This window comes from Dromaius novaehollandiae, chromosome 1 (assembly GCF_036370855.1).
Source record: "Dromaius novaehollandiae isolate bDroNov1 chromosome 1, bDroNov1.hap1, whole genome shotgun sequence".
Taxonomy (NCBI): Eukaryota; Metazoa; Chordata; class Aves; order Casuariiformes; family Dromaiidae; genus Dromaius; species Dromaius novaehollandiae.
In genome coordinates this window covers 199,712,408-199,736,386 of record NC_088098.1, presented here as the reverse complement: position 1 = coordinate 199,736,386, position 23,979 = coordinate 199,712,408, and the positions used below count along the sequence as shown (strand labels likewise).

The 23,979-nt window shown below is 42.1% G+C and overlaps 1 protein-coding gene across 1 annotated transcript; it reads right to left on the bottom strand.

The window, feature by feature from the left end:
* Window positions 1-2,587: 2,587 nt before the first annotated feature.
* GJA3 (gap junction protein alpha 3) lies at window positions 2,588-17,526 on the bottom strand. The gene is made up of 2 exons (XM_026112092.2): window positions 17,443-17,526; window positions 2,588-10,240 (listed from the first exon to the last, which is right to left on the bottom strand). Exon 2 carries the CDS (start codon window positions 10,221-10,223, stop codon window positions 8,685-8,687), a length of 1,539 nt encoding a protein of 512 aa, XP_025967877.1. The 5' UTR covers window positions 10,224-10,240; window positions 17,443-17,526; the 3' UTR covers window positions 2,588-8,684.
* Window positions 17,527-23,979: the final 6,453 nt, after the last annotated feature.

The following is a 23,979-nucleotide window of genomic DNA, read 5'->3' as shown; positions in this document are numbered from 1 at the left end:
CAGCAATCCATCCCCGAACAACCTGAGCATTCTCCAGTGCTGTATCTTACCAGGGATAGAGTCCTTCACTGCCCCATTACCCTGGAGTTCAGAAATTCATGGTTTGGAAGAAGTTCTCCTGACTTCCAGCTTATATTTCTTCCCTGCAGAAGATGTGAACAGATTGCTTCACCTTGGGAGCAAGAAGGACCCACATCCTCACACAGATCTTTACAGATTAAGAGTAGCACCTTCATATTTCATATTTCATCCAGAAATTCTTCAGAAGACGGCGCACACAAAGGGAAGGCACCGTGGCTGGGTCCCAAGGGAGAGCACCCGGTGCGCAGCCATGGTCTGCACCAGCCAACACTTGGTTCTCCTGGGGGTACTCTGTCCCTTCTTCAAGTGACAAAATCATGGAACTTGGCGATGAAATCTTCATCTAAATAAAAATAATGCAACATATTCCAGCCACATATAGTTATAGTAAAAAGTGCTCTTCGCCAAAGGCAAGCAAGTTATCTTTAGCAGTACAGCTGATATCACTTTCTTCACATTCTTCCTCAGCTTCCCCTCACTGCTAAGCATTACCTGAGTACGATCTGTATTATACTCTTAGCTTGCTTTACCCCTGCCTGGTCCTCAGAGACTGTGAATGAACTGGTGTACTGTATGGATACATCACATAACGCAGATACAGCAATGTCTGAGCACAGGAGGCATCAAAAAATGCACTTCACTGCACTGATACAAGAAAGATGAACGGTCACTACTACCCTGAATGAAGGACAGAAACTACCCTGTCCTGCCAGGACCATGGCGCTATCAGCAGCATCTGGCCTGATCTGATACAGTACTGTACAGCATTTAGTCTGACATAGATGAAATAGCATCTAAAAAAATCCATAGAAAAACTATATATTTTCTATTGCCATAAAGAAATAATCCACTGCCAAAATCAGTGATAAAACAGATCTAAAGTAATGGATGGCTACGTTTTAGTATTTGAGCTATAGCTCAAATAGACTCTCCTGGAACTAACTTTTTACTGTCTTCTTAATAGCAATTGTTAGAAAGGAAAACTTCCACACTTACTGTGAATTAGAGAGATCCCTAAACCCAAGTGATGTCCTTAAATAATAACATTTGGCAAAGGTAAATCTTCCCAGAAATTTCTCTGGCTGTGAATTTATCAGCAAGGAGGCTCATAGATTGACCCACAAATGGGGTCTCACAGGTTGCAGAGGACCCTCAGGTTATCAGCAAGCAAGTTTTAGATTTCTAAAACCTGCATTTTTCTCTCCAAAAAAGTATTTTTGACTATATTTATGAGTTTTTGAATAGAAAGTGTTGAATTCATAGGAACAAAGAATTTTTTTCATATGAACATTCCTGTTTAAAAAGGGGGAAGAAATGTGTAACTGGGTTCACAATAGCATGGGTTGGACACACTTAGTTACTTAACCAGATTTTTCTGAAGTATAATCACTTCCAAAATTTCCATGGGAAATATACAACTTTTTAAACATGGATTAAAATTACATTAATAATAGCATACCCTTAAATACTCTTAAAGTGTTAAATTTCAATGCAAGACATCTCTAATCTGTCATATCACTTACATTCATCCTCTGCCTTATTGGACTGAAATTAGAAGTTCAATATATTTGACAAAGTGATTTTTACTCAGCTTAGAGATTCTTACTCAAAAAGCATAAGTGTAATCTTTCAGGCTAGCTAAGTGTTTTAAACAAGATTTCATACTTTCTATGCTCATATAGCTGCTGTATATGAAATCAAGTTTTACAAAACCTCCCTGCTAATTTTAACTCTTCTACAAGAGTCACTTAGTCTTGCCTACATTGCTGCTTTTTACAAATTATACCTCTTGGACACCTGGACATGGCCTCTTCATCGGACTATACAGTACACAGACATACTTGCTCTTAGTGCATTGTACATTTTCAGGACAAAATTGGGTTACATTTCTGTGTGCTGAACTGTGAGCTTTGCCTACATAGGGCAAATCAGAGAATTTCAAGTACAATAGGTACTCTGCATTATCCCCAGTAAGGATGCATTTTCCCTGCACTAAACACCTTTGTGCATTTATAGGTAACAGTCTCATTAGTCATATCAGCTGGATAGATAGTGGCCCGGATAAGTCAAAGAAACTGAGTTAGCACTGGGGGAAAAGATGGGAATAGCTATTAACACCATACAACATAGCATGAGATGAACAGTGATGCAGGAGTGTCAAAATAAGAATCAAGGATGAAACCTGTACTCTGCAGAAGGCAGAGGCAAACTCCACACTCGCTTCAAGAGGGTCAGCATTCACCCCTTGCACTTGCTAGGGTGGGTCTCAGTCATATCCGTCTTCTGGACTATGAACTTCCACTGATGTCACTGCACGGAGATGGATTTCAATAGCCAGTTTTCCAACAGATGCAATTCAGATGCAATTTTTGTATGAAAAAAGGAAGCAGCAGAGTAAGTGAAAAAAGAGAGAGAGCTAATTGAGTTTAGTTAGCTGTTCTGGTATTCTAATATTTTTAAAGATCATCTGCACATCCATGAAAATTTAATCTAAGAGAGACAATACTGTGGTACAAAAAGTTTATTTAGTCATGATTTTGTAAACACTTGAGGTAAATTAACACATCAACTGGTTCTTACAGAATTTAATACACAAGGCACTTCTTTCAAGACAGCATATTAACTGGCTGCTGCTTTTATTGTTATTACAAGTCCCTGATAGTCCAGAAAACTCGCTATTTTTGTTGTGAGATTCTGTCATGTAGAAGACAAACAACCGGAAGGCAAGAAGAAAACTCTGAGTAACCTTTTTTATGCTATACAACCTTATAATTGTGAGAAACTGTGTAAATGGGAATAGGAATATATTCCACATCTTAAAGTATGTTCACATTTCTTGCATAACTCCTAAGTGACTGAAACTTCTAGAATTTGACTGGCATCTTAAAACAAACTTAAAACAAATCTGCAATTTCTTTTTTACATCAGTACTTTTTGCTTATGCAAGCAGTCCCATTACCTTTAATGGTCTATTTGCAAGAGTAAAAATTACTCACATATAATTGTATTTGCAGGCTCAGAACTGTATTTTTGTCTGGAAAACAAAACATTTAGCTTTTGTAAAATCTTATACAGTTTAACAGTGCAATGTTTCTCCATAAATATTTTGTTTGGAATTTTAAACCAGGCTGCAAATTTATCACTTAGAGGACACGTATCACAGCTAATTTTTGTCACTGAACTTCCAAACACACAAAAGGCATATAAATAATAATAAGCCCTAAATTTATTTGGTAATAATTGAGTTCACGATGAAAAGTTTCTTTTTCCATCACGTGCTCTCTATATATCCGGCTCCCATGTTTTAAGTATATAAAGAAAACTGATACTATAGATCAGTAGTCAGGATTAATTTTCTTTAATGGTACCACCTTATGCCTGAAGAGTTCCTGTGTTATAGTAAGACATTTCTTTTTTAGGTTTAACATATTGGCAGAGTCATTCTTTTACTCTTTATACAAATGTAAACTTATAAAACAGTTTATTTCATCCAAATGTGCAATCTGAAATCAAAAACTGAATGTAAACCTTAGAAATTCGAAATACAAGAGCAAACTTTTCACAAGAAAAATCACAGTAAATGAAACAAAAAATATTTGGAAAAAAAAGCCCAGCCTGTTCAAATTCATGGTGTTAATGCCTACATTAAAAAAAAAAAAGGGACTGGGGGGCTCAATGCTATGTTTGTACAGACTGTTGTCACTCAGGTGAACTCAGTGAAATACAACAATTTGCATCAGCTGAGGAGGTGGTCCCACATCTAACCAAAAAAGGACCTAAGTACTGATTTGATTTTTAAGGCCTGCCTTAATTATTTTGCTGATTGTACACTTAGGTATTCATACCAGAAAATAATCTCAAGAACTGCAATATGTCAGACATTTAATTAGCTCCAAGTGCCTTTATGAAGAACAAATGTACTGAGCCAAGTCAGTCTTCGGGACCACTTCCCCTTTGCATACCAACTGGCTTCCAAATCACACCAGAGAAGAACACATTTTGCCTGTGTTTTCAGGACATTCTACTTACTTCGAAGAAGTTTATTTGTTCAATGTCAGAATAAGACTAACAATTCAAGAAGCACTTTTTTCTCTATGAAAAGCAAGAGATTGATTTTCACAGACAAAGTATCCCATTTTAATACAGGGAAGGTTCTAGCAGGCTGTTTTCATTTAATCAAAATACAAAGGGAAGAACTGTGGGGTTGTAAATTGTCTGTACTTCATTTGCTTTTGTATTAACTGACAGCTGCACTAATGAAAAAAGCCCAGTGATAGAAAACAGATTAACTGTGCCCATGGCCAAGAAATGTGCTAATACACATGTATTTTTACTACATTCTTGTAAAACTATTATGAAAAAAGTACTAGTGAAATCAGTGATTTGGAAAATAAGTTTCATTAGAACAGTTGCAGTTGGAAGGGACCTCTGGAGGCCATCTAGTCCCACCTCCTTGCTCAAACCAGGTCAACTAGTACCAGTAAATTTATTTATTGCAAAACAATGTAGCATGCCATACACCTGGTATCTTATTCAAATACTATATTTTTTTGTTTTTCTTCTTTTCTTCTGCATACCTTAGCATTTCTTTAACCTCAAGTAAGACAGAAAACAACCTTCCCACAATCCACCTATTCACAGAGCAAAAATGAGTATTTTTTTCAGTTTGCTTAATAACATCAGGGATGATTCTGTCCTGATTTCCAGTTCTGCAATAACTCGCCTACCAGCTTTGAGTTAGGTATGTGTATAAGATCTTTCAAAACAGGGCTAGAGCAGCCACAGGATCAGGTCAAGTCAAAGTATCACTTCCTTCCAATTCTCTCTTTCGGATTAATGTGAACAAGTAAATTACTTGGAAACTAACAGATATTTTTGCTAACAGACTCTGTTCTACCATGCAAATTGGTTAGTGTTTGTACATTTTTTTAGAACTGTTGAAAATTGTGAGCTAATCTGGTTTTCAATATCAATATAGGGCAAATCTTTAATCATGGAAATGCATGCCTTTTGATACATCAGCTACTAACTGTATACTGAGCTATACTTAGTAATTTCTATCTGTATCTGTAAAAAAATTCTATTTATATACTTAGAAATTTCTACCTGTATACTCTACAATATATTTCTATCTGTATTTCTTGCTCAGAACACTGCAGAATGTCCATATGTATTTTTCTTGAGTAAAAAGTGAAATAACTAGGCTTTATCATAATCTCTCCATTAGTTCTGAATTAAGACCTACAATCCTAATGTAACAGTGTGGATCAGGCCAAATCCCAAGTTTGATTATTACGTTTTACTCATAGATTGTTGATTTCAGTGACAATTTCAGGAGTAAAGATTAATTGAAAATCTCAGCTCTGCCACATCAGTAAGATTTTTTTCAACAAATCTGATCCCAGATGTGATGCAGCAACTAAAGCGAGTTTTAAGCACTAAAGGAGAGTTCTACTGAATCAATTACTTGGGCTTAAATAAAAAAAACATTATTGGACTCCAAATGAAAGTGTAGGTAACCAAGAAGCTTGACACTGTACAGCTGTTTGATAGAACTTAAAGAAGCTGATCTTAAAGCACAACTTGTGAGTTGTATCTTTGCTTTGTCTTACAACTATTTTCTCAGACTAGTATGCATTTGATGTGGAGGTTGTTCCGTTAGATTTCTCTTAGCGGTTACAGTAGAGTTACATTTCTCTCCCCAGCCTTAGATAACAGAAATGAATGGTCTTTTACAGCTTTCCAGTAGTGACTCCGCCTGAAAATGCCACATATTCCACAAAAAATACCTGGACTCTCTGCAGGACTAACCACACATGTTAATTTGAAAAAGGCAGACTAAGTATCAGTTGATCCTAAGCAAGTTAAATCTATCTCTGTTGTTATTTTTTATATACAAGTATGGATGCAGTCCTGCAGGACACACTCTGTAGGGGTTGTGCTAAGCTAAGGACTGCAAGATTTGGATCCATAAAACAGAAGATCAGTTTTGCTCTCAGGACTCAATACAAGAAAAACACATATTCCAGGTGGTCTTGTTTATATATATACACTCCAGAGAGACTTCGATTGAATTCTTCAGAAGCATAAAAGAAAGGTAAATCTAGCCCATGAATTTTGCTGTACTAAAATACAGAGATGCATACTGAATTACTTCAGTGATAAAATTCCTTGGCATTTACCAAAACTTACACAATTGCTACTATAATTGCTAGTAAATCTAAAAAAATGGAGGGCTAAACTCTGCCTTTTTTTTTACATTTAGGCAACTTTATCAACTTCAACCTAAGTTCAGCACAGTTGCATGGATAGAATAGAAAGCAGAATTTAGCTTTTAGCTTTCTTGCAAAAAGGTTTTTATGGCTTGTAACATAGAAAACTCACGAGAGTATGCATGAAGCTGTATACCTAATACCAGCTATCTTTATTGTAATACTGTACACTGACCTTTAATGTAGTGTCTGTTCCCAAGATCAGTGACAGCAGAAAGACTTCTCCTCACCTGGTTCACACAAGCAGGTCAAAGAAGTCATGGGACAACACACTTAAGGGTTGCAGAACAGTGCCTCTGATCTGAAAAACTCTTTGTGTCTATTCAAAGAGTAGCAAAAATAAAAGTTTAGTCTTGAATGGTGGGAACGCATTTTAAGTGTTAAAAAAATAAACACATTCTGGAAAACACTTAACAGCAGAGATAACTGGCAATTGTAACTATTTGCTACAGGGGGACCCTGCTTTGCCTGAGTAAGGACTGCACTGCCAGGCCAAATACTTTGAACATGCAAAGGGCTATTCCAGTGTGTTTGACTGCTCTTCTCCAGTTATCATACTTCAGATTTATAGCAGCAATAGGACTGACTCTGATCATCAGTTCATTTGTATTATGCTTAGAACAGAAGCTGGGTCTAATCCTGCATTCTTTTTGTACCCAAAACTCTCTCCAGCCTTATTGGGCATTTGAAATTCTGACTATATTCTGCGAGAGAATTTGTTACAAAGGAATAAAGGATTGAGCCACTTGCAAGGAAAGCTGCACCTTAGAAAGAAATACCCAGCAGTTTCCTCCACTCATTTTTAAGGGAAATGCAAAACTTTTCCAAAGCAAGCTTTTTATGCATTTATCTAGGGCCCCAAACCTACATTCCTTGTAGCACCCAAAACTCCATCTGAATTTTAGTTTTGCTTGAATAGGGCCGGCATGATCCATCCCAAATCTCCTGCTCTGTGAAACTGAACAAAAACTCTGCATATGACCTCAGTGGGACCAGAATAGGACCTTCATCCACTATCATGTTGCCCTGCTATTCTAGTCACTTTTTCTGCAATACAATATTGTCTAAATCTGTTTTTACTGACTTGTAAGACACTACAGATTGCTGTTACAGAAAAGGGTAAAACATAACAGGAAATAAAGTTGCTTTGAGACTTTTACCACTAGTTAAGTTTCTTTCTCCTTACATTTTCTTGTCGGATTAAAGATCAAACTAAAATAAGTAAGTACACAGTCAAGTAACTTTAAACCTACAGATCAAAATTACTCTAAAAATGTTCAAATACTTAAAACTATGCACTCGAGTTTACTCCTACAAAGCATCTTTCCAACTAACTTAAGCTAATACCTAACAGTCTAAAATGCAGAGCCATATTTCATCCTATTGTTTGTCCACGGGCAACGTATGGGGCCACAATGTACTGAAATCATAATCTTTGCTTTCTGAAGAGAAATTGTTCTGTGTAGTAATTTCTGAGGTGTGTGGTTTAGATTCCTGTCCTCCTCTAAGCAATTTCAGATGTCATCTAAAATTATAATCAAACATGCTCAAACATATTTGTGGGTTTAAAAAAATGGTGTGGTCATGATTGGCAAACACTGGATAGAAGGTCAAACCAGACACTTCCTAACAGGTCAAGAGTAAAAAACAATAATAGAAAGATGAACCTCAAAATGATAAATCTACTACAGGGGTTACCCAAACTTTGCCCAGCCAAGAGGACCACACTGGTAATTTGCCATGAGCACAAAGGCTGCATTCATTTTTGTTATATGGAAGAGACTGCAGCCACCTCAATCTTTAATATGGCAAGTTGGTCCATGGAGATGACAGGCGTCAATAGGCAATATGCCATCCTGATGGCTGCCATAAGGCCAGGAAGGAAAATAAGTCATAGCAACTGTTCATGAAGAGCTTATGTGAAAGAGAGTGGAAGTGCAGGCAAGGGCAAGAGAAAAATGATGGGCAGGCACATGGGCACTACGGATATGAACATTTTTCTTCGATGAAAGTCAGCCTCAGGGCACATGACCAGTTACCATTATCATCTGTTATCTGTGCGGGCCTCCAGTATGGCTGCCCTCAGGAGACCTGCCATGGACATCAAAGAGAGTGGGATTGGTCCCTTGGCCCATGGGCCACACTTTGGCCACCCCCTGACCTATTAGAAAATGTCAATATTTTTCCCCACTACAACTCACAGAGTGCAAAAACAGCACGCATCAAAGTTTGGAAGCCAGGCCTCCCCCCACGCCAGGCCTGGCCTCCGTGGGCTGCTCCCCTGCCCGCTCTGCCCTCAATCATCTGCTCCCCCGGGCACTGGGGACCGCACTACACAGCCAGGTCATCTGACCTGGCTCTGCTGCTGCTTGACTTACTGGCCCTGCTTAAGCGCCGTGTGTCTACGAGCAGCGGTGGCTCATGCATCTCCACAGCGGTGCAGGCAGCTGAGACGGGCCGTTCTTCCGACAGCTCTTCCTCACCCTCCACATCCCATTTGCTGCCGCTTGCCCCACTCAGGCTGGTGCTGCTGCCGCTGTTGGCAACAGATACGGGAGGCCCAGCCGGGGGTGGGAGTAGCTGCTCCAGCGGCTCCTCCTGCTGTGGAGGCAGCTGCCGGACACTGCTGGGGGTAGAGGAGGCCGCTGAGCTGGAGGGCGCCTTCCCCTGCTGCTCCGCTGCCACGTTGACCCAGTTCTGCTCAGTCGCCAGGGCATGGCTGTTGCTGTTGAAGTAGCTGATGACAGCTGACGTGGGCGTCGGGATGGGGGTCGGGATGGTGACAGGAGTGGAGACAGGCGTGGGAGTCACAGCGCGGTGCTTCTCCTCAGGAGCTGGTGGAGTGACAGGGTAGCTGGCTATGGATGCCGTCTTGGAGGGGGGCCGTGCTCTTGGAATAGCCGCAGCATAGTATGGTGGCATGGTCACCGGGGCCAGCAGTGGTGTGACAGTGCGGGTGTCAGGCAGAACAGGGGGGGGTCCAGCAGCTGTTACCACCATGGGTGGCGCTGGTGGAGGCAGGGAAACAGGTTTGGACTCCGCTGCTACCATGACTGGTGTCACTGCTGTGACAGGCATCTCAAGACTGTATTGGCTTGTCATACCCTGCTTAAGCTTCTTCCACCCCAGGTGATATATCTCAAGCATGTTCAGCAGCAGGGAGACAGAAGCCACCACCAACATGAAGATGATGAAGATGGTCTTCTCAGTGGGCCGTGAGATGAAGCAGTCCACGGTGTGCGGGCAAGGCGAGCGGCTGCAGTGGTACACTGGCTTCAGCTCAAAGCCATACAGGAAGTACTGGCCCACAATGAAGCCCACCTCAAACAATGTCTTGAAAATGATGTTGAAGACGTAGGTACGGAGCAGGGCACCCCCCATGCGGATTCTACCACGTTCATCACGGATTGGGAGCTTCTCTTTCCCCCTTTTGACAAGAGGATCCTTCATGTTATTGCCTCCTCCACCACCACCACTGCCAGATGCTGCTGCTCCCAGGTAGTTGCTGTCCTTGATGCTTCCCTTCTTTTTCAGCTCCTCTTCCTTCTCTTTCCTCTTCTCCTCCATGCGTACAATGTGTAGCACGTGGCCCAAGTAGATGAGGGTTGGAGTGGAGACAAAAATGATCTGCAGCACCCAGAAGCGGATGTGGGAAATGGGGAAAGCTTTGTCATAGCAAACATTTTCACAACCAGGTTGCTGAGTGTTGCACGTAAAGTCTGACTGCTCGTCTCCCCAGACCTCCTCAGCAGCGGCCCCCAGCACCAGTATCCTGAAGATAAACAGTACCGTCAGCCAAACCTTGCCAATAACCGTGGAGTGCTCCTGCGCATTCTCTAGTAGTCTCCCCAGAAAGCTCCAGTCACCCATCGTTTCAGATTTCTAACCTGCAATAAGAACATTAGAGTAGTGTTAAAAAATCTTGTAATTACACAGTGCTGGAATAAAACAGATTGCTCTTGAACGAATGACATTTCTTAAGTGTCTGCAAAATATTTCTGCAAAATATTGCATGCATATGTTAGGAATTACATAATCCTATGTCCTATGCAGCCACGGGTCTTGGCGAGCACAGAATTGCAATTTTCTAGTGCCTTGCACCTAGCCTGTACAGGTGTAAGTGTCAACATAAAGTGGCAGGCAAGAGAGATTCATACCTAGAATCTCTACAAGATTTAAATATTAAAACAATGTGATTTCCCTGTTTCCTCCACCCAAGATGCCTCTAACTGTTCTCACCTATTTTTAGAAAAGAACAGATGGAAATCAGTTCAATTAATCAGAATATTCCTACCATTAATGTGACCGCACTATTCAGTGTGATAAGAGTTTGGCTCACTGATCATTTTATTGTTATCAGGAGTAGTGTTCCAGTTCTCTGCTGTGTTTCATACTGTACGATCACAGAAAAAAAAATCATTACTTGTAACCTGTAAATTTTACAGTTTAATTTTGTAATTGTAAGTAGGAACATGGATACTAACAACAAGCATATTCTCAAAGCCTAGTCATATCTGAGTTTATTTACCTTCATAACTTGAAGGGAATGAAGGAGAAATTTTGACAGGAATGGTAGAAAGGTTTCTATATGGTTTTGCCCACTATCCTGCCAGTTGGTGTTACTGAATCACAAGTACAGAAACACCAATAACATAATTTTTTAAAAAACCTCAAGAGCACTTAAGCAATTGTGCACAGAGATTTTAATGGAAAAAAAAATAACCCTATGGCTTCACTTCTGTGAAACAACTGGTACACGTTTTCAGTGGTTTCTACTCATTCATGTATGACAGGCTTCCTGTGTCCAATTTAAGGCAGCGACAGGAGTCCTGATTTGGAAAGACTGGGAGTACAAGATTTTCTTAAAATTAAATCCTTATTAGCTGTCTTGACTTGGGAAGCAAGCTATTCCCCACAGGTATCATTTCTGTTATATCTTTGCCTGTTACTAATTGGAATATATGCAAGACGTACATCGCATTCTCCTAATGAACTACAGTAATTCACGTCACCTTCTGTGTTTTCTATGTCAGCCTTCACCTGAAAACAAAATATAAAACTTTACTTTCGGCTGCCTTCAGTACTTTCAGGAACACATAGATCATACTTACAATTCAGATGTAATGACTTGCATGCAAAGAAAAATCACTATCAAAAAGTCTTGAAATATTTCTATTAATATAACTGAATTACATTTTACTCTTTTTACCTTTTACTTAAACTCTTTGTCTACCTGCATGTGCTACAATTCTCAAGCAGAAAAGGAGTTCACCATTACATGTAGCAAATTACCAGTGAGAAAATACAATATTTTTGGTATTTTATTTATTACGATTTTCAACAACGATATCACTGTTGTGCAACATGAAACATATCCAAAGACAGTACAAAAATCTCCGTTGTAAACATCAAAAAGTCTCCATCAACAAGTACTTAGACATCCACAGGTAATTTTATTTCAGGAACTGACCTTGAAACACTGGTAACCATCAGGCAATTATAAAAAAAAAGTTGGTAAAGGGAGTGCTTCTAGTAAAGTTACATTCTGATTCTGGTTCTATTGAAACGATTTCTCTCGACACTTAAGAAGTGAAAAATATCTAATTTCTTCTCTTCCCCAAAACTAAAGGTCTGACTTTGTTGTTCAGACTGCATTCAATTTTGAGCACTTCTTTCAGACTTTTAGTGAAAGTAGTTAAAGTTATTTCAGTTAATTTTCGTATAACATGATTTTACTATGAGGAAATCAAGTACCTGTAACAGTGCAGAGCAGTATGTTTTCACACAAAAAGCAACAAAATGCCATTAGTATTTTACATTTCTGTAATGCTAATAATCCTAGAATGTTAATACACTTTTTATCCATACAAAATTACTTCGACTAACACCCCCCCAACAACAGATCTTTTATAGCTTATAAAAGCTAATTCTCTTTAATATTATACAATTCCTCCTCCAGCATAGCACGATCAATTGTAAATGATGGTATTAACAATGGAATACTGATTTCTGTAGTAGTGTTCCTGGTCTTAAAACAAATTATAATTTTTTGGAAATATATTCAGTCATTTTAAGAGTGTATTTTCTCCCTTTTAAAATACTAACCCAAGACTGGGTTAATTTTATTAGGATACCTTATTTATATAATCCTAATTTCATTTTCATTTTCTTGGGCTTATGAGATTTTTGCAAGGAGAAGTAATTTTAACTTTGAGAAGTATTAACTTCTCAAGCCATAATGCATCAATCTTGTTTTTTTAAACTAAAAATCAATTGAAGATATGTTGAATTTAATTCCTTCTTAATGCTGTTTGGGAATGTTTTTACTTTTAGTAATAAATATTGTTATGGAGGAACAGCAAAATGAATAATGTGGTATTTGATGGATTTAAAGAAGGTTAACATAAGCTTAAATTTAGTATTTCATTTCTCTAGTATCCTTTCCATTATTCTGTATCTCTCAGTTCAGTTTTTTCGGCCCCATTCTTTGTTTTCTACCTAGATCAAGTAAAATAGACAGTTCAGACAGTAAGTAGTCAAATTTATGGGTTTTTTTTCTTTTGCTACTAAAATTTGTAATATAAAGTTTCCTGATCAGCAAAAGTTAGCACATTAAATTCTCTTTAACTCATTAAGCACAGTCCATTTTCAGCATGGCTGCCACTACCATTGCTTCCAATGTGACTGAGGCCAAAATCTGTTCTTTATAAAGACAGTTACTACCTTCTATTATTCCCAAAAATGAAGTCAAGCTGTCCTCATGAAAAAAATATATATTTATGTATATTTATATATAATACACATAAAACCCCTGCACTGTAAGCAAATTTGAGAAAAGCAGGTAGAGATGCTTTTTGTTATGGGCTCACTGCGGTGTATCTTTCACTGAGATCAACAGGAAAGGGTGGCTACAATAAAAGTAGGATTTTTTTGTGCTCTTCTGAAGAATTTCATTATCTAGTGACTAGTAGAGGAACAAAAATAATAATTCGTAATAATTAAAGGAAAGGTGAGCAATAATCCCACCTAATTTACTCTCAATCATTCTCCATTCACAAAAACTACTGCCGTTTCTCCCTTTGACTACTGACCGACAACGCCCATTCTGAGATAATTCAGGATGATAAAGGATGTGACACAATGATACATTTCTTAAAGAATATACTTAACAAACTATTCTAACACTTACATTAATTAAAAGATCTGCTTCTGTATTCCAGCATCAGAAAATTCATGCAGTACACGAAGTGCTTAAGCAATCAGAGGATACTTCATAGCATCTAAACTGAGCAGAGGGGAAAACTTCGCTGTTCATCTTAGTGCCAATTACTGCAAACATTGCTTCCACCACAGATGTATATTACCTATACACATATACAGGAAGGAGAGCACTGCCAAAGGCAACGCCAAGACACATAACTCCACTGGCTGGAGGGTTTTCAGAAATCCAGGTTACGCACCTCCCATGAGTATCAAAGCACTCTCCAGTGAGCAATTCTTAAAACCAATGTAACTCATCCAAAAATCATCAACAATTTTAAAGGGATGCCTTGATGCAAATAATGGTTAAATGACATCAACCCAAGGGCTCACACAGTATTTGAGTAGTCACCATTAAGTTCAGTGGGTGCTGAGAGTGCTCAAAAGTGAAAAATAAAGCCACACTAAACAACTAAATACCTAAATCTAAATTCAGACATCTAACTTTAAACAGCCACCATTCAATATCTTAGCTGAGCACAATTCCAAGCTTCCTTTTGTAGTATTATATTAAACTTCAACTGTACAGTGCTACTTCCAGTGCTGCAGGTCATGCTTCCAAATACAGAGCTAGGAAATTGTGTAGCCCTAATCTTACATACAGTTTGTGAAGGGCAATATAAGATTCAAAAAGAAACACCTTTATCTGTATTTCATGTAATTCATGGGGAAATACCTCTTAGGGAATGATAGAGAATCTATTTCAGAATAGAATCTGATTCAACGGTACAAAAAGCAAGGATTTCATGGATCTTGGGATCATTCTCTAAACACTGGCAGTCCTATATTGTTTGTGTCACTTAAAAACTCATTCCTTTGAGACAAATATTGAAAAAGAGGCAGTGCATAGAAATGACATTGAATTCTATTTAAGAATCAATGTTGTGCTGTTAATTAGCAAGTTTAGTACTTACAGAAATACACTTTCTGGATGGTGGGTGTGTGTGGGTGTGTGTGTGAAAGAGAAAGATAGCGAGCAAGAGAGAGAATATATTTTAAAAAGCTGTGATGTCTTATATATCACTCTACAGGAAAGAAAGAATTACAATCCAGCGTCTACAGACTTGACACTTATTACTTCTACTTGTTTTTCTGATGATGTCACAGATACATTACTATGCATCAGGTGTGTGAAATATAATAGTTTATTTATAATTATATTCATACATGAATGTGTATATATGCAAAAATACATATGCACACACAGTCATACACATAAATTATTACACAACTACATTACAAACATTATCAAATTATGCTAACTGGTGTATTTATGATTTTATTATACTGGTATATCTAAAAAATGTCCTTTGGCAACTATTTTGGGATTAAACAGATGTCTCTGTCACACAATATCTCAAACTCAGCCCATGCTTTCTTTCATTTCTTGTTATACTCTGTAATATCTCCTGTGGGATTTATATTTTTATCTTTAAAATTATCTAGATTTTACAAACTAGTATGAGAGGAATTTGCTGTTAAAAGAGAAAACAACTTCCAGTATTTCCTTTTTTAAAAAATTAATGATCGAGCATTTCAGTTACTATCAGCTTTTTAACTCCGGTTGAAAAGTCATAATTTAAATCCAGTAAAAGTAGTCACATTGCACAAAATTTGCAGTGTGACCATGTCATTCCAACAAAGTGAGAGACATGGAGGGATAGAATCAGCTATTATACTCTCCAGTGAAAGTCAGATGGCCATGTATGTAAATAAGAAACACAATGGTTGAGGCTTCTTAATTCACTTCATAAACTTGGTTAAATGATGGCTTGAAAAATACCCTCCTTCACTCTCACAGTGTAAGACTTTCAGCTGCAGCTATTACCACTTTCACTGCATTTTAAACACTTGTAAGAAATGAGTCGCTTAACTGATCTTGTTATTATGTTAAATACTTTACTACTGTGGAGCCTCTTCCTTAAGTCCTAGGCAAAATTCGTCTCGACTTTGTGAAAGTTTGGCCTGAGTAAAGGAAAAGCGCAAGGAGCACAGAGCTGAGCCCAGGAGGAGAGCCAGATGCCACCTGTTATACCCCTCCGTTCCCTGACATAACAAACCTTTCCTCCAATTCATCACTGACAGGAGAAAAACAGAAACAAAAGCAACCCCTTCCCTCTCCAAAAATATTCAAATGCCACATTACAGCTCTGTTTTGGAATTAAAAGACAGGGACTTACCAATGAAACAGTCTGAGAGGTGCGAAGGGTGTGCAGCTACCAGGGCGCTATGGAGCAACTGCCAAGCGTGAGGGTGACAGCCCCGACATCCCAAGGGAGTGAAGCATGAATGAGACACATCTATCAGGTGTCCACACAGGATTGGCCACACAGACCTAAACACTGCACAGAAAGGAGCGTCCCACCCCAGACGTACAAAGGAAAGACAAGCCTGTCCAGCTATCCAAATATTCAAGGGCCTTTTTCACTGCAGAGGAGCAGGCACCCTGACGGGCAGGTGTAAGTTTGAGGAGACTTCGCAGGTTACAGTAACTGCAAGGGGGACAATACCAGACACCCTGTTCAAACTTCTCAAAGGACTTTTTTGTCTGATGGAAAACACTGGATTCTTTTAGGTTAGTTCTAACATGTTCAAGGGAATTTTCCCTTTAAAGTTCCCTTTAAAGTTTTGGGTCTGGCTTTTCAGTCCAACTGCTTTTTCCTATTTATTCCAGGCTCTTACAGACCTAACACACTCTCAGGACTCCTAATAACATCCCAGGCTTATGTGATTCCTCAGGGAGTCTGGGATGGATCCAAATGCCTTTTGATACTATACCTACAGGGAAAAAAAACAAACAAAGAAACAAAAACGAACAACACACCTTACTTACAGCAACGGTAAACTTTTGCCTAATTAAGTCATAAGTATCTGTGGAAAATTCCAAAGAATGTATATTCATCTCAAATACTTTGCATTCCTTTTGAGTCCTAAGTGAACAAGTGAGCAACTGGCACACTTTCGGTAAATTTTAGCCCAAACATTTGGCCAGAGCGAGGCAAAGTCCTGGTCGATGCAGGGCCTGAGGGAGGACACGTGGCAGTTTTCTGTGCGCGCAGGAGAAAGCCCAAAAGGAAAACGCTCAGGTGAAAACATGCTCAGAAGAAGGGGCTGAGGTAACACTGAGTTCACCCCAGGAAACCCCTGGGCCATTACGGTCACACTCATCAATTCCATCATGGTGTGTGGCACCACTTACAAAGCTGAAAGAAATGCCGGGTCTGCTTTATTTAGGATTAATTCCACTCCAGGAGTAAAACTGGCTCGAAATGCCGCACATCGACGCTCAGATGTTAGCGCTAACCCTGAATGAAGAAGGCCTTCCCCCACCTCCCACTGGGGCAGCTTACGGCGCCCAGCAGCGTCACCAGTCCCGGCTGCGAGCGGCGGCCCCCCGCCCCTCGGCTCCTCACGGGGCAGTCAGAGCAGTCAATGCCGCCTCCCCGATTCCTCCTCAGAGCGACGCGCAGTGCTGCGCCGCGGCCCCCCGCCCCGCCCGGCCGCGGAGGGCAGCCCTCGCTGCGGCCCTGGGGCACCGCGGAGGGGCAGCGAGGCCGCCGGCGGGTGCGCCCGCGCGGGCACCGGGCTCTGCCCACGGCCTCCCCCCCGCCCCCTCGGCGCAGCCCGGCCGCTGGCGGGGCAGCTTGACTGACGCTTTGCTATTTTAAGCAGCGAAAGCTTAACTCGCTCGGAGGAGTCCAGAGGGTTTCATTTAAGGGGGAAAGGGTTAAAAAAAAAAAAAAAGCCGCCAAACTTTTCTCAGCGTGTGGAAGAGAAGCGCGGGCGCAGGGTGCCGGCGGCGCGGCTCGCCCGGCCGGCCGAGCCCTACCTGCTGCCGCCCGTGCCGGAGCCCCCTCGCGCAGGCGGCGGCCCGTCGCCTGGAGGCCGCCTGTGGTGCGGGACCGGGGACAGCCTCCCCTATAGGCACCGGGCACCCGGCCCTCCCTCTCCCCCCTCCCCGCGCCCGCCTCCCGCAGCCGACGGCTCTGCCAGCTCCGGACGCAGCCCCCTGCCGAGGGGCTCTGGCACGGCGCGGGCTGCTGCGCCATGCCGCGCCATGCTGCGCGGGTGTCTGCGCGGCCCTCGGCGGGTGCCGGCGCTAATTGCCTTCCCGCACCCCGGCAGCTCGCGGGGCGCTTGGGTGCCTCACGCTCGCCCTTCTCTCCCGTGCTTTTAAGGCGTCGCCGCCATGCGGATGATCATCCTCCGCAGGCCAGGGTGGGATTTCCTAAGGAATAAACAGCCTCTTCCTCCGAGAAGCCTAAGAAATGAGCCACCGCTTCAGGCCAGCGGCGCCTCCCCGTTGGAGAGCCCCCGAGGGCTCTGGTGGGAGGGAGCCAGGCGAGAGCCGCTCCCTCGGGTCCCTCCATCTCCGCAGCCGCCTCCGGCTCCCGCTGCCCCCCCGGGAAATGGCGGGTCCCGCCGTCCACGCTGGCCGCGAGGGGCTCTGTGTAGTCGGGGCACTGTGGCCGTCACTCGCCGCCACTGCTTCGCGGCAGTGACTCCTGACTTGGCGTCATGTTTTTAAGGAAAACGTGTGTAAAACAGAGAGTCTCTCTCGCGCACACACGCCCGCTGCGGCCCTTCCGCAGCGCAGCGCAGCGCGACGCAGCGCCGCCCGCTGGCGGCCGTTGGTGCCGCGGTAACGGCTCGGCGGAGCCGCTCGGCTCCGGTGGCGGCTTCTAGACGGCTCCGCTGGGGCCTGCGGACCTGGGAGGGAGAATCTCGCTTTCACCCGCGAGGTGTTAGGTGCGTCTTAAACCTCAGTTCTTCACACAGAAGGCTTTGTTTTGTGTTTCTGCAATGGATATTATTTTTGAAAAGCGTCTTTCACAGACCCTCCTCAGGCAAGAGTAGCTGTCATGCTGTTGTGCACAGACTGCTTGAAAAGCCTGATTGGTTGCAACTACATTTTACGTGTCCACATTGATGTGACTGTTGATACTTTCAGCATCCATACTCAAAAATATTACCATTGCCTACCTTTTGGTCAGACTCTTGTGTTCTTGGCTGTTGCCCTGAGTAGGGAAAACATTAGACAACTAAAAACCAGCATGATGGCTCTTCAGCAACAACACACAAGTTTCTGTTAATAGTAAGCTATGTGCCGGCCAGAGAGGTGAAAACATGTCCGTATCAGGTCCTTCTCAAGGCCTTTTGTTGTTCCCTTCGGTAAAAATACTATCCAAGACAAATTCTGCCTGAGACACTCTGAAGAGCAGCGTAGCAGAGCCTTGATTGCTCCCTATAAATATTTCAACTGAATGAGGACGAAAATATCTATTAAACTAAAGGCTCGTGGTGGCACGAGACAAATGGGTATAAACTAAAGAAGCGTGATATATCAGAAACACACCTGTACCATGATTCTAAGTATAGTAATATCACAGCAGTAATCTTTTACCTAATCTGTACCATATATCCCCATTGCACCTCTACATCTGCCTGGTTCTGTGTTCCGGGAGAAGGAAGGAGACAGAGGTGGAGATGGGTCGTTCCTCTTCTTCTCTTAGACACTGACACTTCTGCCTCTCTCCCATGATGTGCCAGAGCAGAGATCTGCGGAGTATATGTGGATCCTGAGACCGTGTGGTGGTGAGGGACTGTGTTAGGCTATGGGAGGGAATCCTAGCAGCCCCATTGACTCATGGCACTTCCTTCATGCAGTGAAGTGCCTCAGCTTATCCGGCCAGCTGAAGGGTAGGAGGTTTGTTTTTAGGGAAAGGAACAGAGAGATCTCTCGCTTCCAACCATCTGTCCAGAAGGTTTAATAGTATGGAGTACCTGGTATTTCCATGATTGCTTTTTCAGGATCCTGGAGCTTTCAAGTGGTTTTTTTCAGTATCTTGAAGGTTTCAGTGGTGTCCCATCATTGGTATAAACTGGCCTTCATACCTCAGTCATCTTTGAAAGGTCATGGTGATCAGGAGAGGACTGGAAGAAGGCAAATGTCACTGTAGTGACAAAAGGAAAAGGAGGGAAAGGAAGGGGAAGAAGGGGGACCCAGGGAACTACAGGGCAGTCAGCCTCACCTCAATCCTTGGAAAGGTGATGGAACAGCTAATCCTGGATACCATTTCCAAGCATATGAAGGATAAGAAGGTGATGAGGAACAGTCAGCATGGATTCACAAAGGGGAAATCATGCTTAACCAACCTGATAGCCTTCTATGATGGAATGACTGGCTGGGTAGATGAGGGGAGAGAAGTGAATGTTGTCTACCTTGACTTCAAAAAGGTTTTTGACACTGTCTCCCTAACATCCTCATGGGCCAGCTGATGAGGTATGGGCTAGATGAGCAGACAGTGAGGTGGATGAAGAACTGGCTCAATGGCAGAGCTCGAAGGGCTGTGATCAGTGGTGCAAAGTCTAGTTAGAGGTCTGTAGCTAGCAGGGGGTCAATACTGGGTCCAGTATTGTTCAACTTATTCACCAGTGACCTGGATGAAGGGACAGAGTGCACCCTCAGCAAATCTGTTGATGATACAAAACTGGGAGACACCAGAGGGCTGTGCTGCCATTCAGAGGGACCTCAACAGGCTGGAGAGATGGACAGAGAGGAACCTCATGAAGCTCAACAAAGGCAAGTGCAGAGTCCTGCACCTAGGGAGGAGTAACCCCATGCACCAGGACAGATTGGGGCTGACCTGCTGGAAAGCAGCTCTGCGGAGAAGGACCTGGGAGTCCTGGTGAACAAGTTGACCATGAGCCAGCAATATGCCCCTGTGGCCAAGAAGGCCAACGGTATCCTGGGCTGCATTAGGAAGAGCATTGCCAGCAGCTTGAGGGAGGTGATCCATCCCCTCTACTCAACACTGGTGAGGCCACATCTGGGGTAGTATGTCCAGTTCTGGGCTCCTCAGTACAAGAGAGACATGGAGCTACTGGCAAGTCATGTGAAGGGCTACTAAGGTGTTTAAGGGACTGGAGCATCTCTCATATAAGCTCTGAGAGAGCTGGGCCTGTTCAGCCTGGAGAAGGCTGAGGGGGGTAATTATGTCAATGTGTACAAGTATCAGAAGGGAAGGGTGTAAAGAGGATGGGCCAGACTCTTCTCAGTGGTGCCCAGTGACAGGGAGAGAAGCAACGGGCACAAACTGAAACACAGGAAGTTCTGTCTGAACGTGAGGAAAAACTTTTTTCCTGTGAAGGTGGTCAAATACTGAAACAGATTGCCCAGAGAGGTTGTGGAGTCTCCTTCCTTGGAGATATTCAAAAGCCATCTGGACATGGTCCTGGGCAACGTGCTCTAGATGGCCCTGCTTGAGCAGGGGGGGTTGGACTAGATGATTATCAGAACAACAGCCTTTCAGTAATGCCACAGAAGGTTGTTAGTACAGAATTTAATACATCTTGAAAGGGGATAATCTGATGCAATGCCTGGCTACCATGGGGTTACACTCATCTGCTAAGAATTTACTTTCCAAGAATTCTGTGCTCTTACCAGGAGAGGTTTGGACTGTCAATAAAGCTTCATGGGACATCTGTAGAAAATGAGACAGGTAAGGATGCAAAATCACTGGAGGAAGCCTAAAACAAACAGCTATAAAAATAAGAACAAATTATGCATTGGCAAAAGCCCAAGCATAAGAGCATGCTGAAGTGGTATGAGGGGCTCTTTGAAGGTCACACACTAGAACAGGAGGATCTGAATCAGATTTAGGGGGACTAGACAAAACAGGACATGTCTCCCTGAGAAATTCATTCATAAGGAAGGTATGCTGAGATTTACAGAATAATAGGTGTTCAGGAGTGTCTTTTCATATGAATACTCTGATAGACAGTTTCCCATGAAAGGGTCAACCTGCCAGCTTCCTTACTGGCACTTGTCTTTAAAGGTGCACAGCAATGCCAGTGGTCAGATGCCACTTTGATCCAAATCCCTAGGTCCTTATTACGTTTAAAGGTTTCCCTCCATTGTCACTAATGCTAGACAGCAAAATAAAACTTACATTCACATTTATTTTTTCACATTAAAATGCATGCTTACATAATTTCCATCCTTCCTTTAATTATCTGCTTTAATTTCACTTTTCATCTTGAACGCAAGCCTCCACATAGGTGACAAGCCCTGTTCTGTGTGTAAACAAATCTTCAGGGAAGCACTATGTGACAATCTGTCTGGGGCAGACAGTGGGGTTAAAGGAGTGGGCAAAACAGTCAGACAGTATTTTAAAGATCAGAAGACATGGGCTTGCACTGCAAAGTGCAAGGGAAAAGACCAAAAAGAGATACCAAGCTTTACAAAATGATAAAAAGATATCATAAGATAAGGGGATATATCTTGATCTTAGCCTGAGCCTGAGCTGGTGTGCTACAAGAAATTGGCGCTTTTTCAGATTAGTCTTGATTGAAAACAGTGTTTCATCCTATGCTATTTCTACTGTCAGCACCTGTTTTGAAGATGATCACTGCCACCGTATCTGTGCATGCCTGAATAATTTAGTGGTGGGACCTCTAAGCTGTGGTGCATGTCACTACTAGTGAGCAAACCACCTGACCTTTTATGTGGCACAGCAGTGCTGACAGCAGTTGTGTCCACGCATTCAGCACAAAGAAAAGAGCTGAGAAGACCAGCATGTTGTGGCACTCTGTGTCAATAAAAAGAATTGTGCTTGACATGCCACTCTGCCACAGAAGATGGCACTAAAGAGATTTAAATGTTGAAGGAAGGCTACTGTTATCTCAGCAGGCACAGTTTGAAGTGGCAGTAAAGTCTGTTCTTCTCCTCTAGTTGTTTTCTACAGGGAGTAAATCAAAAGACTTTAATATTTAGAAACATTCAATTAATAAATAAAACTGTAATAAAAACACTGGAGTAGTAGTTTAATCTCATATCGAATGAAAGCTATTGTTATTATGCCACTTAGTGACTGGTGTTCTGTGTGTTAGACACTACTGACAAACACCTCAGAGAGCACAGAATATTAGCAAATAAGAACTGGTGACAGGAAGGGTTGTTTTTGCTCTTTTGTAGGAATGAAGGCACAGGAGAACTTAATGACTTCTCCTAGGTGTACAAAAAAATCTGTGGTAGAGCCAAGAATGGCACTGGACTCCCAGGCTGGTGTTTTTCGCACCAGAACAGGCTTCCTCTCAGAAATCCATTGGAAGCTGTGAAAAGTGTCTTAGTACACTGACAACACTGGACTGCTCTGGCTTATGTAGCAGTGAGATGCATTCAGTCACCTGCCTGGGAGCAAAAGCTGCTTGTGAGATGTAGCAGAAGAATTATGACTGTACAAACCAGGCATCTGTTATGAGGAGGAACTGAAAAAGAGAGACATGGGATATGCAGAATCCTGAGAAGAATGATGTTTTTGCTGTTCTGTCATGGCTTCAAGCTTTTTTTCCACACTACTGCCAAAAATATGAAGAAATAAAAGAGAAGTATTGGTATTTGAAAGACAATAATGCGTGCCACAAACCTGGAAGAAAACTAACTGGGCTGAAAATAAAGCAAAACTTAGAGTTCAAATAGTTTTCTGTTCAATTAGTGAGTTAAATTAACTCATACAAGGGTCGAGGGGAGAGTGCCAGAGCAAGGGAGAAGATGGCTGGTAGGGTAGGAGCAAGGCCAGGAGAGAGGAGAGGAGAGCAGGGAAGGGTACAGCAGGGAAAGAGGGAAAAGGTAGGAAGACTCCCCCCCTTCTGGTAGCAGCCACTTACGAAAATACAGCCAGAGGCTGTGATTTGAAATTATGTGTGTAGCAGCCAATACAGCTTAAGACGTGGCCATTCCCTCCACCCCTTCTGCTAATTCCCTGGAGGTCTTCTTGCCTAATTCCACGGCCTACTGCCCCACAGTCACGTCAGCATAAAAATTCAGGGGCCCTCCCTGTAAGCCAGATCCAGCAAATCAAAATGTTTGTTTCGTCAGCAGCTAAAACGGTCACCTAATCCAGTGTGCAGTGCAGCTGTGCAAACAACTGTGCTGGCACAGTAAAGATCCTAGAATAGAGGCACTGCATTGGATGGGGTAGGAGAAAGACCCAGATGGGACAAGAATGAGCAGGAAGGGATGAGATCAGTGTCAATACCTTAAACCAGTATTACCAGTGAAGACTTTGTAATGCCAAACCACAACCACAGTTTCTAAACAGGGAAATTGCCTGTCTGATGTTCTTTTCCATTGTGTTCAGGGTAAGAACAAATATGGCATATTTTAGCAGGAATATACCTTACTGACATGCGTCATGAGTTTGCAAAGGTCTCAAATATTGGCTACCCTCCAAAGAAAGGAACAGCAATAGATCTCCTGCTTTGAAACAGAAAAACAAGCGGAGCCTATCTGTGGGAAATTTTCTATCAAAAAGCCAGACTGCTGCACAATGTGAATCTGCCTTTGAACTAGAAGAAATTAGTA

Bases quoted from the DNA above. Each gene is read 5' to 3' on its own strand.
- GJA3 (XM_026112092.2), bottom strand. From the start codon at position 10,223: ATGGGTGACTGGAGCTTTCTGGGGAGACTACTAGAGAATGCGCAGGAG.